The 17,552-nt window shown below is 44.4% G+C and overlaps 1 protein-coding gene across 2 annotated transcripts in view; it reads right to left on the minus strand.

The window, feature by feature from the left end:
• LOC147844949 (NLR family CARD domain-containing protein 3-like) overlaps positions 1-17,552 on the minus strand; it is a 41,831-nt gene that overhangs the window by 20,141 nt on the left and 4,138 nt on the right. For both annotated transcript variants that reach the window (XR_015942531.1, XM_087248478.2), the window contains 3 exons: positions 3,156-3,260; positions 2,110-2,194; positions 311-506 (listed from right to left, as the gene is read on the minus strand). Coding sequence is in view for 1 of the 2 variants with exons in the window: in XM_087248478.2 (XP_087104604.1) it covers positions 311-506; positions 2,110-2,194; positions 3,156-3,260 (386 nt within the window). In the remaining variant the exon portion in view is untranslated. The remainder of the gene's footprint in view (positions 1-310; positions 507-2,109; positions 2,195-3,155; positions 3,261-17,552) is intronic.

Genomic DNA, 17,552 nt, shown 5'->3' on the forward strand with positions numbered 1-17,552 from the left:
AAATATCTGCAGATTACCGTGGAATGATTTTGGGAATCTTTACAATACAAATCAAATTAGATCCACTTAATTGCTAAACAAAGCACAAGTCTCTCATATAACAGATCTACTAAAGGACAGAAAATATGACTTTACAAACAGCACTGTAAATAAATCATATGAACATTTTCATATTAGGCAACAATATTACTGAAATTAAATAAAAACTGAATAAATAAAAATGCACAGAAGTAAATAAATAGACTCAATGACAGGTTATAAATCTGTGGAAATCTGCAGGTTCGTGTGGGTCTATCCATGAGTCTCTTACCCACGAGAGTATCAGCAGCTTGATCTTGCTTCATCTCTTTCAGGAAGAAGAGTGTGAGATCAAGCGCTGCTTCTGTGATACTGCTTCTGTTCTCATTAAACTCCTTCACAAACTCTTGTCTGTTTTCTTCTTGTAAGATTTTCTTAAATTTCTCCAGTTCATTCTTCAGTAATCTGAACATTTTACTCTCAAGATTCTATGAGTGAAGAAAAGAGAAGAACAACATTTAAACAAAACATTCATTCACACACAGTTGTTTATCCACAAAATACTCAATAAATGAAAATACTGCGACACAGCACAAACATGACAGCTAGAAGTATCCCACACCAGACGCACACATTCACATGTTATTTAAAATAAAAATATTCAGATGGTGAAACAGAATATGAAGTGTCCTGAGTCAGAGCTAGGCACCCTAATAGAAATCTGTGTGTGGCGGTGCTGCGCTGTGTGGTGCCAAGTGGCACATGCGGTGTGTGAGCCCCTTTACATATCACTACTGCTGAATGATTTCAGATATTTCACAGCTACAAAAGACAAAAATCACACCAAAACACAACACCGTCTCTGAGTAAGATGTTTAAATGACTAGTCCAACACACTATGTAGTCCTGTTTTAACCAAGCCATCTGTGTTTATACGTCTATTACACTGATATATGGAGAAATTGACTCTGGTCTGTTGAATTATCAGAGAATAATGCACACCAGATATATGATGTCAATCTCCATAAAAAGAGCTGAAATACTCATTTTGATCATGTTGATGGGACAAACACAGATCTGAAGGTTATTATCATTTTTATTTGTGTACATTCATGATTACAACTAAACTATATGTTCTTGTAAAATGAGTAAAACTGACAGGGAGTCGTTTCTCTCTCTGTGTCTTCTGTCAACATGACTGGCAAACATGTCAGAGAAAACAGCTGAATCTTCAGGAGCAAACTCATTTAGAAAACAAATGCTCTTTATTTTAGAAATCTGTATGAAAAGAGTGCAAAGCAGAACTCTGAGCTCATCAGCCAGCTAATCACATGACGAGTATTTTAAGAGTGTTTTGTGACCATCCTGAAATTACAGAGTGTGTTTCTATTGGGGACTAATTCATCATCTCCTCCCGTCTGTTTCTACTGTGCTGTTTGTCGTCTCCAGCCTGCATTTCAGAAATGTGTTAAATAAGACCCTCCCTCACCTCATGCCTCCAGTGCACACGGCAAAGCTTAAGGGGAGCTTAATATTAAAATAATCAATATGGGTGATATTTAAAAAAATTTACATCGTCGTCAAAATTATTCCAATATTATCGCTAATATTGAATGCATCACTCTGCCCTACTCATAAATAATGCACATTCATTATTATATATCATGTAAAATATCTCACTGTTTACAATAATATTCCCTCAACCGTCACCATTTTAAAGCACAGTTCTGTATGGCTCAAAATAAGCTGCTGCATGAATGAATGAGATGATGAAGAATGATGAAGATCTGCTTATGCTTTAATGTGTCCTTTCTGCAAGAGATTTACTATTACTTTCAAAAGTCAATCCCTGCAGATAATGTAATATGAAGATACGGTATGCATGTCTAGTGCATCATCTTTGAAGAAGCAGAAACATTAAATCATTCCAGAAAGACATAATAATAATAATAATAATAATAATAATAATTATTATTATTATTATTATTATTATTACATAAACAAATAAAAGCAAAAAAAAAAGTTGTGATAACTAGAAAGCAGCTTTTTGCTATTTCACTGATTTTATGACTCAAAATGAGTTTTTCCTACCTGGAAGATGGACTGGAGATTGTCTGTGAAGCTCTTGTGTCTCCTGTGAGTCTCGTCTCCTGAATCTGCTGACTCATATTCAACACTGTTAACATATAAAACTACTGTAATTACACATTTACAGGCAAACACATACAGATATTCAGTCATTCAATCATTTTCCTTCTGTTTAGTTCCTTATTTATCAGGAGTTGCCACAGCAGAATGAACCACCAACTATTCCAGCAAATGTTTTACACAGCGGATGCCCTTAAAACACCCATACACACTCATTCACACACACTCGTACACTAATGCCAATGTAGTTGATCAATTCCCCTACAGCGCATGTGCTTGGACTTGTGGGGGAAACGGGAGCACCCGGAGGAAACCCACGCCAACACGGGGAGAACATGCAAACTCCACACACAAACACCAACTGACCCTGCCAGGACTTGAACCAGTGAGCTGCTTGCTGTGAGGCAACAGTGCTAACCACTAAGCTACTGTGCTGCCCCCAAATACAGACATATATCTTGCAAACACTGAAAATAATCAACATTCTGTAGTGCCACTGCTGCGTCACATATTATATCTAGATGAGAAATCACACACTAAACACACGTCACTATTGAGCTCAGCAACTGAAAGACTTCGGAAAGTAGCTGTAGACAGAAATATATTGATTTTACAGTTTATTATTACACAAAACTTTAAAGCTGCAACAGCTATGATTATTTTTCAAATCTGTATTCAGACACATTTACTGAACAGTTTTGGCTGTAAACATCTTTTATATCCACAAGTGAGGAAACGAGGATGAAGAACTTGAATTGAATTGAATCATCTCTCTCTATATATGTGTGTGTGTTAAATTGACATGGAAATATTAAATTATGATTTAATGAAAAATAATTATAAGATCAGGAACTAAATCTGCCACCAGGAGTCTGTAAATGTCTTAATGAGCCACCAAAGTCATTCAGGAAGGGCTCTCTCTATTGGATTGTTCAAATAATATGTTCAAAACAGTCCATGAGTGAGCAATAATGTAAAACACTGAATACCTTTCAGCAGATGATGGTGTTTCCTCTCTGAGGTCTGGTGGATATTTTTTTGACTGGTCACTCTTCAGAGACACAGAGCTGGACACACAGGATCCTGATCTCACACTGAACACACAAACACACCAGAGGAAAAGGAGCGTCACCACCTGCTGCAGTCTCTCTTATGAACACTAGAGGGCACAGTGTTTTATCTTCCTGGACTTCATTTCCCATCAGCCCCAGTACTCCTGATTGTCTCTTTGTAACACAATTAGCTCATATGGAATTTATGAATAATTAATTATTTGCTAGTGCTATAACTTTATTCATCAATTGTATTGCCTCTTTTTTGAGCAGCTGAATGTATGTTAGATTAGTTTAAGTGTTCAGTGGACTTAATGAAACATTACTTGTGTCACACTTCAAACTGTTCATTATTTGCTCACAACTGGAGTCTCTGATCTTGCTGAATACTCTAACTAGTGTTGTATTGTAAGGTTGTGTTCATTTTTTGGATGTCTGAAAAAATAATAGCGTAGACAGATCGTGTTTATTTTATTTCTGTCTACAGTTTGACAAGGAAAGGGAGAGGTTTTGATGTGATTTGTCCTTTTTCATTACATTCATATCAGACAGGGCCGAATTAACCAATGGGCATTATGGGCATAGACCTAGAGGCCCGTATGCACTTGGGGCCCCTGCGAGGGGGGAAAATGCAGATTTTGCAGCGTCTATTTAGGATAAGTGTAAATAGCGCAGATCGTTGGAATAAGCTAGTTAAGCGATTTACAACCCATCACCGTTTGACTGACAGAGACATCATGACTAAAGAGCGCAGCAGACAGCAGCGTGAGTGGCGTAGCTCGTAAAGCAATTGGCGACATGATTTGATGTGATCGATCATAAACCTTGTTCAAATCCATTTTCCCCCCACTACATATCAGATTTTGCGTACTCTTCATCATGAAGAAATAGGAATCATTAGTAAGTGTGTGTATTATGGAGGACTCAGATTCACAGAACTGGATTGGAGAGGTGTTATAGCCAAATCAGATGCATTATAAGTTTGTAGAAGTTTTACTTTTAAAAATACCCTTATTTATTTATATATATATTGTTATGATTTATGTTTTTTTTTTCCTGTTTTTTTCACCCTCCTCTCCGTTTGCTCAACCCTAGGTTTCTTATTGGTTTATTATTCTGTCCATCATCATTATGACGCTCTCCGGTTCCACCAATCCCAGGACGAGTCACAAGTATTTAAAGCCCTGTCAGTCCAGTGTGTGGTGTGCGCCCTGCCTCGGCGTACCCTTTGTGCTCCACGCAATTTGTTTGTGCAAATGCTTCGTCTATTTTGTGATCGCTCAGTTACTGTGATAATTCGAGTTGCTTGTTGAACTTTGTTGGCTTTAAGTAACATATGATGATGGTTGTGTGATTCTAAACTAAGATTTAGCGGACTTATCCGTTTTGTTTTGTTTTAGTTTAGATTGATGTTTTGTTAGATTAGTTTGAGTGTTTTGCCACCCGTGTATTTTTGAGTTTTGTAGTTTGATTAGTTTAGTTCGGGTGTCGTACACACTGAAGATCTCGGTTTTTATTTGTGTTTCTTTTTGACGCCTAGTTTAGACATTAGATTTAAGGATTGTTTTGTTTTGTTAATTTCTTTGATTTGGCTTACACTCGTTGTTCTTGTTTAAAGATAATAATTATAAATGTTTGTTTGTTTTTTTTCTCCCCCATTTATTATTGTTACATGTTTCAATTCAATTATAGAGTAAAAGCTTTAAATGAGAGTTACTGAATCTTGCCTCATTATTGATCTGTCGCACACATTACACCTGTCTCACTTAAATGTTACAGCATCCCACTTTAACATCATAAAACACGTAACATTTAATTGGTGTCAGCGGTGAGATTATATTTAAATTTATCTCTTTATGGGATGAGGTGAGACAATGTGTGTTTGACGGCGGATCAATTTTGAGTTTTGAGTGAACGAAGATTAGTGATTGCGTGGAGTTTTAGAGCATTATATCAGTATGGCTGAGTTTGATTTAAACAGTTTCGTTAGTGCACCATCTGTTGAACAATTGGATACCTTTCGAAAAGATGATTTATTAAAAATTGCTGAGCATTTCCAAATTAAAATTAGTAGACAACAGTTAAAGCGTGAAATAAAAGGAGTCATTGTCCGACATTTAAAGGAGCTGGGTTTATTGGTGCTGGCTGAAAGCTCACCTGGCGCTGACTATGTGTCTGCTGACTCTGCTCACATAGGTGCGGAGGAAGCGAGCGAAACAGCTGTTGCGGAGGGCTACGAAGCTAAAGCTGTTTTGCCGCCCTTCGAACCTTTTTCACCCTCAGAGGTTGAATCGGGAGGTGATGTGCGCCTCAAAACTCGCATTGCGAGACTCCAAAAAGAAGAGCGTGAGCGAGAGAGTCATGCTGAGAGAGAGCTGCGACTTGAGATCCGCAGGCTTGAAATAGAGTCGGAGACGCAAATCAAGTTGCGAGAGCTTGAACTGAATGCAGCCAGGCATGCACCTGTTTCTCCTGGCCAACTAGCGCAGAATGCGGCTCTTTCATCTGCCGTGACATCATCTGTCGGGACGTTTGATGTGAGTAAACATATTTCTCTTGTACCTCAATTTAGAGAGACTGAGGTTGACTCCTATTTTAATGTATTCGAACGAATTGCTTGCGCTTTGAAGTGGTCTAAGGAAGTTTGGCCTTTACTGTTGCAGTGCAGGTTAACAGGAAAAGCACAAGAGGTATGTTCTGCGTTGTCCTTAGAGGACAGCTTAAACTACGACGTTGTTAAAGCGGCAATTTTACGAGCGTATGAGCTCGTACCTGAGGCGTATAGACAGCGTTTTAGAATGCATAAGAAACATTCTAATCAGACCTATGTTGAATTTGCGAGAGAAAAAGGTATATTGTTTGACAAGTGGTGCACAGCGAATAAAGTCTCCGATTTTCAAGCGTTACGTGAATTAATTCTCTTGGAGGAGTTCAAGAATTGTATTCCGGAGCGTGTTGTAATTTATCTTAATGAACAGAAGGTAACTTCTCTGGCTCAAGCCTCTGTTTCTGCTGACGAATTCGCATTAACCCACAAAAATGTTTTTCTGTTAGCTCGTACTGAGAAAAATTCTGTTCCATCTGTTGAAAAAGATCAGTCTCGTTTGAAAAATAAAAATGCACAAATTCGAGAGGTAAGGGAGTGTTTTTATTGCCACAAAACTACTCTGCCCAAAGTTGTGCAGTCTGATAGAGGAACAAATTTTATGTCTAATCTATTTGAACAAGTGTTGAAAACTCTAAAGATTTCCCACAGAACTTCAAGTGCATACCATCCAGAAAGTCAGGGAGCCTTGGAACGATTTCATCAGACTTTAAAATCAATGCTCAGAAAATATTGCTTTGAAACTGGTAAAGACTGGGATGAGGGGACACCTCTAGTTTTATTTGCTGTGAGAGAAGCCGTGCAGGAAAGTTTAGGATATAGCCCGGCAGATCTGGTGTATGCTCATTCAATTCGGGGCCCGATTAAGATGCTGAAAGAGGAGATGTTATCTCAGGAGACTAGTGAAAAAACAACTGTGCTTGATTACGTAAGTAGATTTCGCGAACGTCTTCACAATGCTTGCTCTGCTGCAAAAGAAGCCTTAGTGAGTGCACAAATAACCATGAAATCTCACTTTGATCGGAAAACTGTTGTGCGCGATTTTAAAGAAGGCGATAAAGTGCTCGTTTTATTGCCTGTTGTTGGCTCTTCACTATCTTCACGTTTTTCGGGACCGTACGAGGTAATTAAAAAATTGAGTTGCACAGATTATGTAATTGGTACTCCGGATCGCCGCAAGAAAACTCGCGTGTGTCATGTAAACATGCTGAAAACTTATGTTCGAGAGGCATCTAATAATGAGGCGAAATTAGACCAGCCGCTCTCTGATGCACCTGTCACTTCGCTGGTCTGTGATGTAATGTCTGATCACGAAGATGATGGCGTGAAAGTTAGACACACGTACGAACAATGTGCACGTTTTAAAAACTCCGAAATCCTGGCTGATTTAGATTCTTCTCTGTTTCATCTATCTGATGCTCAGAGATGTGACATTAAAGCGCTTATAGAGGCATTTCCTTTACTTTTTCGTGACGTTCCTTCTTGCACTACAGTATTGCAACACGATATTGATGTGGGTAATTCAGCCCCTGTGAAACAACATCCGTACAGAGTTAATGCCGTGAAACGTTCTGTGATGCAAACTGAAGTAAAATACTTGCGTGAGAATGGTTTAGCCAAACCAAGCTGCAGTCCTTGGAGTTCTCCATGTCTACTGGTGACTAAAAGTGACGGATCGGCGCGATTTTGTACAGACTATTGTAAGGTGAATGCTCTGACTGTACCTGATTGTTTTCCGTTACCACGCATGGAAGATTGCGTAGATGCACTTGGAACTGCTAAATTTGTCAGTAAGTTGGATTTACTCAAAGGTTTCTGGCAAATACCGTTATCTGATCGCGCATCGGACATCTCTGCTTTTGTAACCCCTGATGACTTCATGCAGTACTGCGTCATGGCATTCGGAATGCGTAACGCACCGTCAACATTCCAACGACTCATCAACACTGTACTTATGGGAGTGCGTAATTGTAATGCGTATTTAGATGATCGTGTGATCTATTCCACTGACTGGTCGGAACACGTTTCAACGCTTCGTGAAGTATTTATGCGTCTTGAGAAAGCATCGCTAACTTTGAATCTTGCTAAGTGCGATTTCGGGAAAGCCACAATAACATATTTGGGTAAAGAAGTGGGGCAAGGACAAGTGAAGCCTATTGGAGCGAAAGTGAGTGCTATCTCTGAGTTTCCAGTACCTACCACACGCAAGGAGTTGCGTAGATTTTTGGGAATGTCTGGTTTTTACCGGAACTTCTGTAAAAAATTTTCCATTGTCGTTTCTCCTCTAACTTCCCTCCTTAGCCCTTCACGTGTGTTCCAGTGGTCTGATGAATGCCAGGCAGCCTTTGAAAGCGTCAAATCTTTACTATGCAGTGATCCTGTGTTGGCAGCACCAGTTTATGAGAAGGCTTTTACGCTGGAGGTGGACGCAAGCTCCGTGGGAGCGGGCGCGGTACTCATTCAGGAAGATACGCACGGTATAGAGCATCCAATTTGTTTTTTTTCACGCAAGTTTAATAAAGCACAGTTAAATTATTCCACAATCGAAAAAGAAACGTTAGCGTTACTACTGGCATTGCAGTACTTTGATGTCTATTTGAGTTCTAGTAATCTGCCCATAACTGTCTTCACAGATCATAACCCTGTGGTATTTCTGTCCCGTATGCACAATCAGAACCAACGGCTTATGCGCTGGTCTCTGATCGTTCAAGGTTACAACTTGATGATAAAACATAAAAAAGGATCAGAAAATGTACTGGCCGATGCATTATCTAGAGTGTGAAGAAAAAGTGGTTGAAAGTAAAATTTGTTAAAACTATATTGTTTTGGAATTTCATCCATTATAGTTTTATCTTAAGCAGGGGAGTGTTATGATTTATGTTTTTTTTTTCCTGTTTTTTTCACCCTCCTCTCCGTTTGCTCAACCCTAGGTTTCTTATTGGTTTAATATTCTGTCCATCATCATTATGACGCTCTCCGGTTCCACCAATCCCAGGACGAGTCACAAGTATTTAAAGCCCTGTCAGTCCAGTGTGTGGTGTGCGCCCTGCCTCGGCGTACCCTTTGTGCTCCACGCAATTTGTTTGTGCAAATGCTTCGTCTATTTTGTGATCGCTCAGTTACTGTGATAATTCGAGTTGCTTGTTGAACTTTGTTGGCTTTAAGTAACATATGATGATGGTTGTGTGATTCTAAACTAAGATTTAGCGGACTTATCCGTTTTGTTTTGTTTTACTTTAGATTGATGTTTTGTTAGATTAGTTTGAGTGTTTTGCCACCCGTGTATTTTTGAGTTTTGTAGTTTGATTAGTTTAGTTCGGGTGTCGTACACACTGAAGATCTCGGTTTTTATTTGTGTTTCTTTTTGACGCCTAGTTTAGACATTAGATTTAAGGATTGTTTTGTTTTGTTAATTTCTTTGATTTGGCTTACACTCGTTGTTCTTGTTTAAAGATAATAATTATAAATGTTTGTTTGTTTTTTTTCTCCCCCATTTATTATTGTTACATGTTTCAATTCAATTATAGAGTAAAAGCTTTAAATGAGAGTTACTGAATCTTGCCTCATTATTGATCTGTCGCACACATTACACCTGTCTCACTTAAATGTTACAGCATCCCACTTTAACATCATAAAACACGTAACAATATATATATATATATATATATATATATATATATATATATATATGTATATATATATGTATGTATATAAATATATATATATATTAATACTGCTTCTGTGAACTTAAACAAGTATATTTAAATTCATTAATTTTCATTAGTTGTATTGGTATTTTATTTTTTAAAGTGTGTTTTAAATGTGTTAAATGATTTACAGAACATTTCTAGTCTACAAAGATTTTACCTAATTTTATTTTAAACATGGAAAAAACTGTACAAAAGCACGCACATTCCTCTTAACTGGGTGCTCAGCCAAAAAACAGCAAAAAGTGCAAATTAAATGTTGATCAAAGGCGGCAACACCAAGGCTCCAAAAATACATATTTATTTAATTAAAAAGGCTGACACAAAGCAAGTAACGTTTAGAGCCACACGGCTGATGAAGAGCCTTGATGTTGCCGCCTTTGATTAACATTTAATTGTAAACATGTGGGCAATACATTATAGATGAATTTAATTTTTTAAATATTGTATTAATCAAGTTTTTTATTCAACTATAGGGGTGCGGGTCCAGGTAGGGGGCCAACAAGACATTGGGCTCTATTTTGACAGTCGATGCACGAAACGGAAAGCGCAGGGCGCAAACGCTTTCAGGGCATGTCAGAATCCATTTTTGATAATTTACGGACGGGAAAATCCACTTTGCGCTGTGATGCATGGTCTAAAAAGGTTGACTTTATTTTCTTAATGAGTTATAGGTGTGTTTTGAGAATAAACCAATCAGAGTCTCATCTCCCATTCCCTTTAAGAGCCAGCTGCATCGTGCCATAAGCGCATTTGCTATTTACAGGACGTAAAGTAAGTCTAAGTGGAAAAACGGTCGAGGTTACTAAAGTAACCCTTCGTTCCCCGAGGAGGGGAACGGAAGCACTATAAGTGGATTTGATTGTAAAATCCACGCATTGGGAGGTTCGGTTCAGAAGCTACTTGTCTGAAAGAGTATTGAACGGGCCAATTAAGAATGAATTGGCAGCGCAAGCCTGCGCAGGTGAGCGGCATAAGCAATCAACTGAGTATATAAGCTCACCTGGCGCCAGCAGACGCTATCCTTTTTAAGCTGAAGAGACTTTCAACAGCTAAGGGACAGTCATTATGGCGACGGAGTATAGTGCTTCCGTTCCCCTCCTCGGGGAACGAAGGGTTACTTTAGTAACCTCGAACGTTCCCCTTCGGTGGGAACTTCAGCACTATAAGTGGATTTGATTGTAAAATCCACGCATTGGGAGCCCATTGAAAGCGCCATAATGACTGCACCTTACCAACACCCCCGATTAGGAGATAGTCAAGCAAGCGTGACGCACCCACATCATGGGGGGCGCGGTCCTCCAACGTGTCCCTGGCCCTAATTTATCCTACTTCAACAGAAGTTTTACGGATTTATATATATTTTTTGGGAAGTCGTGAGCATCTAGATAATTCTAGGAAAATACGACAGTACGTTGGGAAGCGTGCAATCCCGATAGGGAGGACGCTGCGGAGGCCATCCGTTACCCAAGGGGGGATAGATGGCAGAATTTACATATGGACTAGCCCTAAAAAGGGGGAGTACGCATAGCAAAAGAGTGGTTAGCGGGGAGGGAAGACACGGGTCCGCCCAGGGGGGGGGACTTAACCGTGGCTGAATAAGCATATGGGATCGCCTAGTGGGGAACACGCATAGCAGGCACCTTTACCCAAAACGCGGGCTGACCAGCGGGCAGACCTACAACGTAGTGGGCCAGCAAGTGACTCCTCCGCTGAGTCAGTGCTGGGGGCCACGGAGGAATCTGCAGGGCTCACCTGATGGGGAACTTTACTGACAGATAAAAAGGCGCACGTATCTCCGTGTTAGGGAAAATGGCGCAGCAAGCGTGTTTCAACACCCTACCGAATTGTTTCCTCAATCACCAAGGGTTACCTAATACCCTTGAGGAAACCGGCTCCACTCGCAGATTGTAAAACCTTGCAAATGTGTTGGGTGTCACCCAGCCCGCAGCTCTACAGATGTCTGTTAGAGGGGCGGCGCGTGCGCGCGCTCGAGAGGATGCGAAGCTCCGAGTGGAGTGCGCACGCGCTCTCGGGGGACGCGGCTCATCTCGGCTCTGATAGTGAAAGAAAGGCATCCACAATCTAGTGGGAACTTATTTCGGTACGGCACTTCCCTGCTGCCGACCGCTATAACAGACGAAGAGCTGCTCAGATGATCTAAACTCTGAGTGCGGTCCGGATAATACGCAAAACGCGAACTGGACAATAAAGAAGGGCTGGGTCTGCCTCCTCCGAGGGCAGCGCTTGCAGGCTCACTACCTCGTATTAAAATGGAGTGGTAGGAACCTTGGGCACATATCGCGGGCGGGGTCTCAGGACGTGAGAGAAGCCAGCCCAATTACAGGCACGAGTCACTGACCGAAAAATGCCTCCGGGTCCCCGACCCTCTAATCGATATCAACGCGACCAGCAGAGCTGTCTTCAGGGACAGAAATATACTGAGTCGAGGATCGAAGGGATCTGACGCGGCTTGTGTAGCGAGGGCGAGATCCTAAGAGGGCATGAGAGGGGGCGGGGTGGATTAATTCGCTTAACGCCCCTGAGGAACCGGATGATGAGGTTATGCGTTCCCACGGTGCTGCCAGCCACCGCGTTATGAGAGCGGAGATGGCAGCCACGTAACCTTGAGTGTGGAGGGCGACAGCCTGCTCTCCCGCTTCTCTCGGCGTAAAGAAAGCACAACGCTGATCTGGCAAATTACGGGGGTCTTCTCAGCGAGAGACACACCATTCAGTGAATAGACTCCACGTCAGGGCATAGGCGCGCTCGGGGAGGGGGCTCTAGCCCGAGTGACGGTATTAGCCACCGCAATTGGAGGTTACCTAAGTCTTCCTCGCGTCTAAAAATCTCCAAAGATCGGCGAGGGTGCCAGGTGGTGCCCTGTCCCTGAGAGAGTAGGTGCTCTCTCGAAGGGACTGCCAGGGGAGGGCTATCGCGAGGGAGAGCTCTGACATCCAGGTCCGGTTGAGCCAGAGGGGCGCAACCAGCAACCTGTTCCTCGTCCTCCCTGACCTTGCACAGTAACTGCGCGAGCAGGCTCACTGGGGAAACGCGTATTGCTCGTGCCCCGAGGCCAGCTGTAAGCCAGTGCATCCGTGCCGAGAGCACTCGGTCAGGGAAAGAACAACTGGCAATGAGCGATCTCGGGGGAAGCAACAGATCGATCTGGGCTTCCCCGAATCGCGCCCATATCAGCTGAACAGACTCGGGGTGGAGTCTCCATTCTCCAGGACGCAAGGCTGCCGTGAAAGCGCATCGGCTGCACGGTTGAGCTTGCCTGAATATGAATGGCGTGCAGCAATTTCAGCCGCGGATGACTCCAGAGGAGCAGACGGCGGGCGAGCTGAGACATGCGGCAAGAGCGCATACCCCCTATACGGCTGATATACGCCACCGCCGCCGTACTGTCCGTCCTGACCAGCACGTGTTGCCGCTCCAACACCGGAAAAAAACGGTGGAGAGCGAGGAACACTGCCAACAGCTCCAGGCGATATGCCAATGCAACTGGGTACCTTTCCACAGGTCCGCAGCCGCATGCCCGCAACGCACAGCCCCCCAGCCCGTGTTGGAAGACTGGACGCCTGTTCTAGAGACACCCAGGCCTGTAGGAACGAGGGGTCGCTCCAAGGGCTGAGGGCGCGGCGACACAGCGCAGTAACAGAGACTCGGTGTGCGCGCGCGTGCCATGCGCGTCTAGGGACTCGATCGTGAAGCCAGTGCTGAAGTGGTCTCATATAGAATAATCCGAGCGGCATGAAGCGGCTGCGGATGCCATATGCCCCAGGAGCCTCTGAAATAGTTTCAGTGGGACCACTATTTTACTGTCGAGCTCTCTCAGACAGTACAGCATCAGCTGAGCGCGCTCTCCGGAGAGGCGCGCTGCCATGGTGACCGAGTCCAGCTCCAGCCCGAGAGAAGAGATCCTCTGCATGGGGGCGAGTTTGCTCTTTTCTCGGTTGACCTGAAACCCCCACAGGTGGAAGTGCCAGAGCACTTTGTCTCTGTGCATAATCAACTCTGTGCATAATCAAAAGAGAGGGCAAAATTCAGCCAGTCGTAAAGAAATTGAGTATGCAGATGCCCGCGAGCCGAAGGGGCGCTGAGGCACCCTCCGCGGGCTTGGTGAGGACCCGCGGAGACAGAGAGAGCCCGAAGGGGAGGGCTTTGTATTGCCAAGCTCGACCTTCAAACGCAAACCGCAGAAACTGTCGGTGGCGAGGAAGAGTGGAGACATGGAAATACGCGTCCATCAGGTCTAATGCTGCAGACCAACCCAGAGGACGAACGCACCGGAGGATGCGCTTCTGCGTGAGCATTCTGAACGGCAGCTTGTGCAGACAGCAGTTCAAAACGCGCAGATCTAGGATTGGCCGTGACCCACCGCTCTTTTTGGGCACGATGAAGCGTGGGCTGTAAAACCCGCTCTCCATCTCAGCTGGAGGGAGCGGCTCGATTGCATCCTTCGCCAGGAGGACAGCAATCTCCTCTAGCAAGACAGGGGCGGACAGGGGGCTGACCCTGGTGAATACACACCCGTGACTTGGGGGGCCGTTTCGCGAACTGAATCGCATAGCCGAGTCTGATTGTGCGTATGAGCCACCGCGAAGAGCTGGCCCGCGCTAACCAGGCAGGCAGAGCTCTCGCTAATGGACTCATCGCTACAATCGCTGACGTACCAGCAGTGGGGCAGCGCGGAGTGGGTGTGCTGATCCGGGAAGCTCGCGGGTCCCATGGAAAAGCTGGAGGTGAGATATTTGCTCTCACTCCAAACCCAAGCTCCGGAGGGGAGGCTCGAGGGGTGGGAGAAAGGAGACCGTCCTCCCAGCGCTCGTGAGCCACTGGCGAAACGCACCGAATCTGCAAGCTAGAAAGCATAGCGTCCCAGACTGCCAGATTTCGGGCTGTCACATCTGGGGAAGTGAAAAGTGCCCTTTCATAATGTTTTCATGGCAGTAAAAAGTGCCGTTGGAAATGGGGCCCCGCCCTCCAGCGGGGAAAGAGCAAGTTCCCTCTTCTCCAGATGGCCTGTCCCAGGGGCGCTTCGCGGTCCGTTGCCGGACTTAGCGGCGTTCTGGGCAGGGGGGCTGCCTGCTTCCGAGGTGCCCGACGCGCTCGCTTCGCCGGAGGCGTGTGCGGGGGCGGAGCAGCTCTCGTAGGCGGGCGCCTTCGGCGAGGAGCAGGTATGAATGGCACGGCGGGCGGAGCGGGCTACGGACCGCCGATAAGACATCACCCACCAACTGCTCTCTCACCGCCTTGAATTCCTGGGTGAATTCACAGACAGTGTCGCCGAACCTGGCTGGGGATATGGGGAAGTCAAGAAAGCGGACTTTGTCGACTTTGCGCATATCAGCCAGGGGTGGCGCTCCTGGACCACTAATGTGGACATCGTCTTCCCCAACGCACACGCAGCGGACTCAGTAGTCCGAAGAGCTAAGTCGGCGGCGGTGCGAAGCTCGTAAGCCTGGGTTGGACCCACCCTCGTGCAGCTCGGCCAGCGCCTGCGCTTGGTAGCGCTGGTAGGTGGCTATCGCATGCAAGGCGGAAGCAGCCTGGCCCGCAGCTATGTAAGCTCTAGCTCCGAGGGAGGTAGATAACTTACAGGCTTTGGATGGGAGACGAGGCGGACCCCGCCAAGAAGAGGCGCCGCGCGGATTTACCGCCATCGCGCACTCAACCTGTGGAATCGCCACATACCCCCTGGCTGTTTCACCGTCAAGAGTGGTTAGGGTGGAGGAACATGCAGCACGAGCAAAAAAAGTGCTTTACAAGACTGCGTGAGCCTACTGTGCACCTCCGGGAAGAAGGGAACGCCCCTCTAGTCGGTCCGGCCGCGGAGCTGGGGGATAAACCATCTCCAACCCACGGCCGAAGCAGCCCGGGAAAGCACGGCTAACATGTCCGTTTCAGGATCCGTAGTGACAGCGCTCACCAGCCCGAAGGGGGCGAGCGGGTCTGGATCATCATCGGACAATGAAAGCCCACCCTCCGATGCCGCAGTGGACATCTGGTCTCCGGTGTCATCGGGCGTAAGGGCTACCATCTGTTAGACGGATCGCTTCCCCCGCCCGAAGCTTGGATGGAGCGCTTAGAGGAGCGGGAGGTCCGTGGGCCCGTGGGCGACGGATTATCTCTCGCTGAAACCCTCAGATCTGCCCGAGTGCCCGCTGCAGAGCAGGGGACAACTGGGGTGGTTCGCCCTTTTGCAAAGGCTAACCGCGATCTTGCGCAACAGTCATGGCATCGCAATGACGACATGAACTGCCCGCGAGCAGCGCATTAACATGCTGGACCCCCAGACATGTAACGCAGTGCCCGCGCCCATCATCCGAGGACAGGAAACCACCGCATCCAGAAACGCACAGTCGGAGCGCCGTCCTGATAAGGACAAGCTGCACGACTGTGTTGCTCTTTCTGTGAAGTTTGCAACTTTATACGCACCGCTCTGGAGGACCGGACCCAAAGAACGCCAGGCAAGGGAGAAACCCAGCTCGACCGTCTGCCACTGCGTGTACACACTCTGGACCGGGAGAATGCTCTCGTTCGCTCAGAATCGCTGGTCACAGCAGGAGGAACCCTCATCGACTCGATCAGAAAGTCTCTGAAGCGAAAAGGATAGCGTCTGCTGGCGCCAGGTGAGCTTATATACTCAGTTGATTGCTTATGCCGCTCACCTGCGCAGGCTTGCGCTGCCAATTCATTCTTAATTGGCCCGTTCAATACTCTTTCAGACGAGTAGCTTCTGAACCGAACCTCCCAATGCGTGGATTTTACAATCAAATCCACTTATAGTGCTGAAGTTCCCCCCGAAGGGGAACTGAGCATTTCACTAGCAAACAGTTAACAGTTTTTTAACAGAAAACTGTTAAACAGAGCATCTACTGCGTGAGAATGAGAGATTAATGATCTACTTTCACTTTCGCTCTCATGCATAAGGAAACCTTTATGCACAGACATCAATTAACCTATAAATAATTAATTCAGTTTGTTAAGCGCAAAGATTTGTTTCAAAACTATTTCTAAATTCAGTTCTAATTTCCAGCAAACGAAAAAATGAATAATAATAACAAAATGTGCTCAAAAACCTGAGTTATATCCTAAAACACATGCTGTGCCCCATTTGGTCTAAAACCTGACAGGTGTGCAAATCTAAGCTTGTTTTAAATAAAACAAATATTGCACAGGATCGAATGCTGGACAAATTTGTTAGTATAATGAACCACGATAGCCATCCCCTTTTTGATACAGTCCAAGCGTGTGCAAGCTCTTTTAGTACAAGATTAATTCAACCCCGGTGCTACAGAGAAAGATACAGGAAGTCTTTTTTACCAACAGTGATCAGATTGTATAACCAAAGTCATACCAGATGAATTGTGCTGAACTTGAATTAGATATTAGATATGTACAAGTGTTTACTTGTTGTTTTTGGAACCAAGGTGTGCAGTATGAAATGTAATCTTATTATTGTTTTTATATGTATGTAAATTATTTATCTATTTTTAGTATGGAGAGCTCTGCGGTGACATGTGAATTTCCCTCCGGGGATTAATAAAGTCAAACTAAACTAAACTAAAATATAAATATGGATATAATAAATAATACTGGTAATAATAATAACAATATACAAAAGCAAATTGTTATGAATGAACTGAAAAAGCCTCCTGAGATGAAGAAAGCATGAAGGCAGTGATTTTTCATATTTATGTAGGCCAGAGAATAATATGTTTTGTAATATTTTAATCCTTTATATTTATATCCTATATCTATTCTTAATATATCCTATATATATCCTTAACATGCAAACAAGTATTGCATCGCGCCATGCGCCACATTGCACCGAGAGTATGATAGGGCCCATTGTGTCCAGGAGCCTCTGAATTCTTAATCCGGGCCTGATATCAGGCTATATTAAACAGGTCTGAAACAGGTCTAATAATAGCTGGAAACGTGGCTAACGGGGAGTTTGGTGTAAGATCACTTTCATTAGGCTAACACACCCAATATTGAACATTAATCATT

Source organism: Danio rerio, chromosome 4, assembly GCF_052040795.2.
Source record: "Danio rerio strain M-AB ecotype USA chromosome 4, GRCz13ab, whole genome shotgun sequence".
Taxonomy (NCBI): Eukaryota; Metazoa; Chordata; class Actinopteri; order Cypriniformes; family Danionidae; genus Danio; species Danio rerio.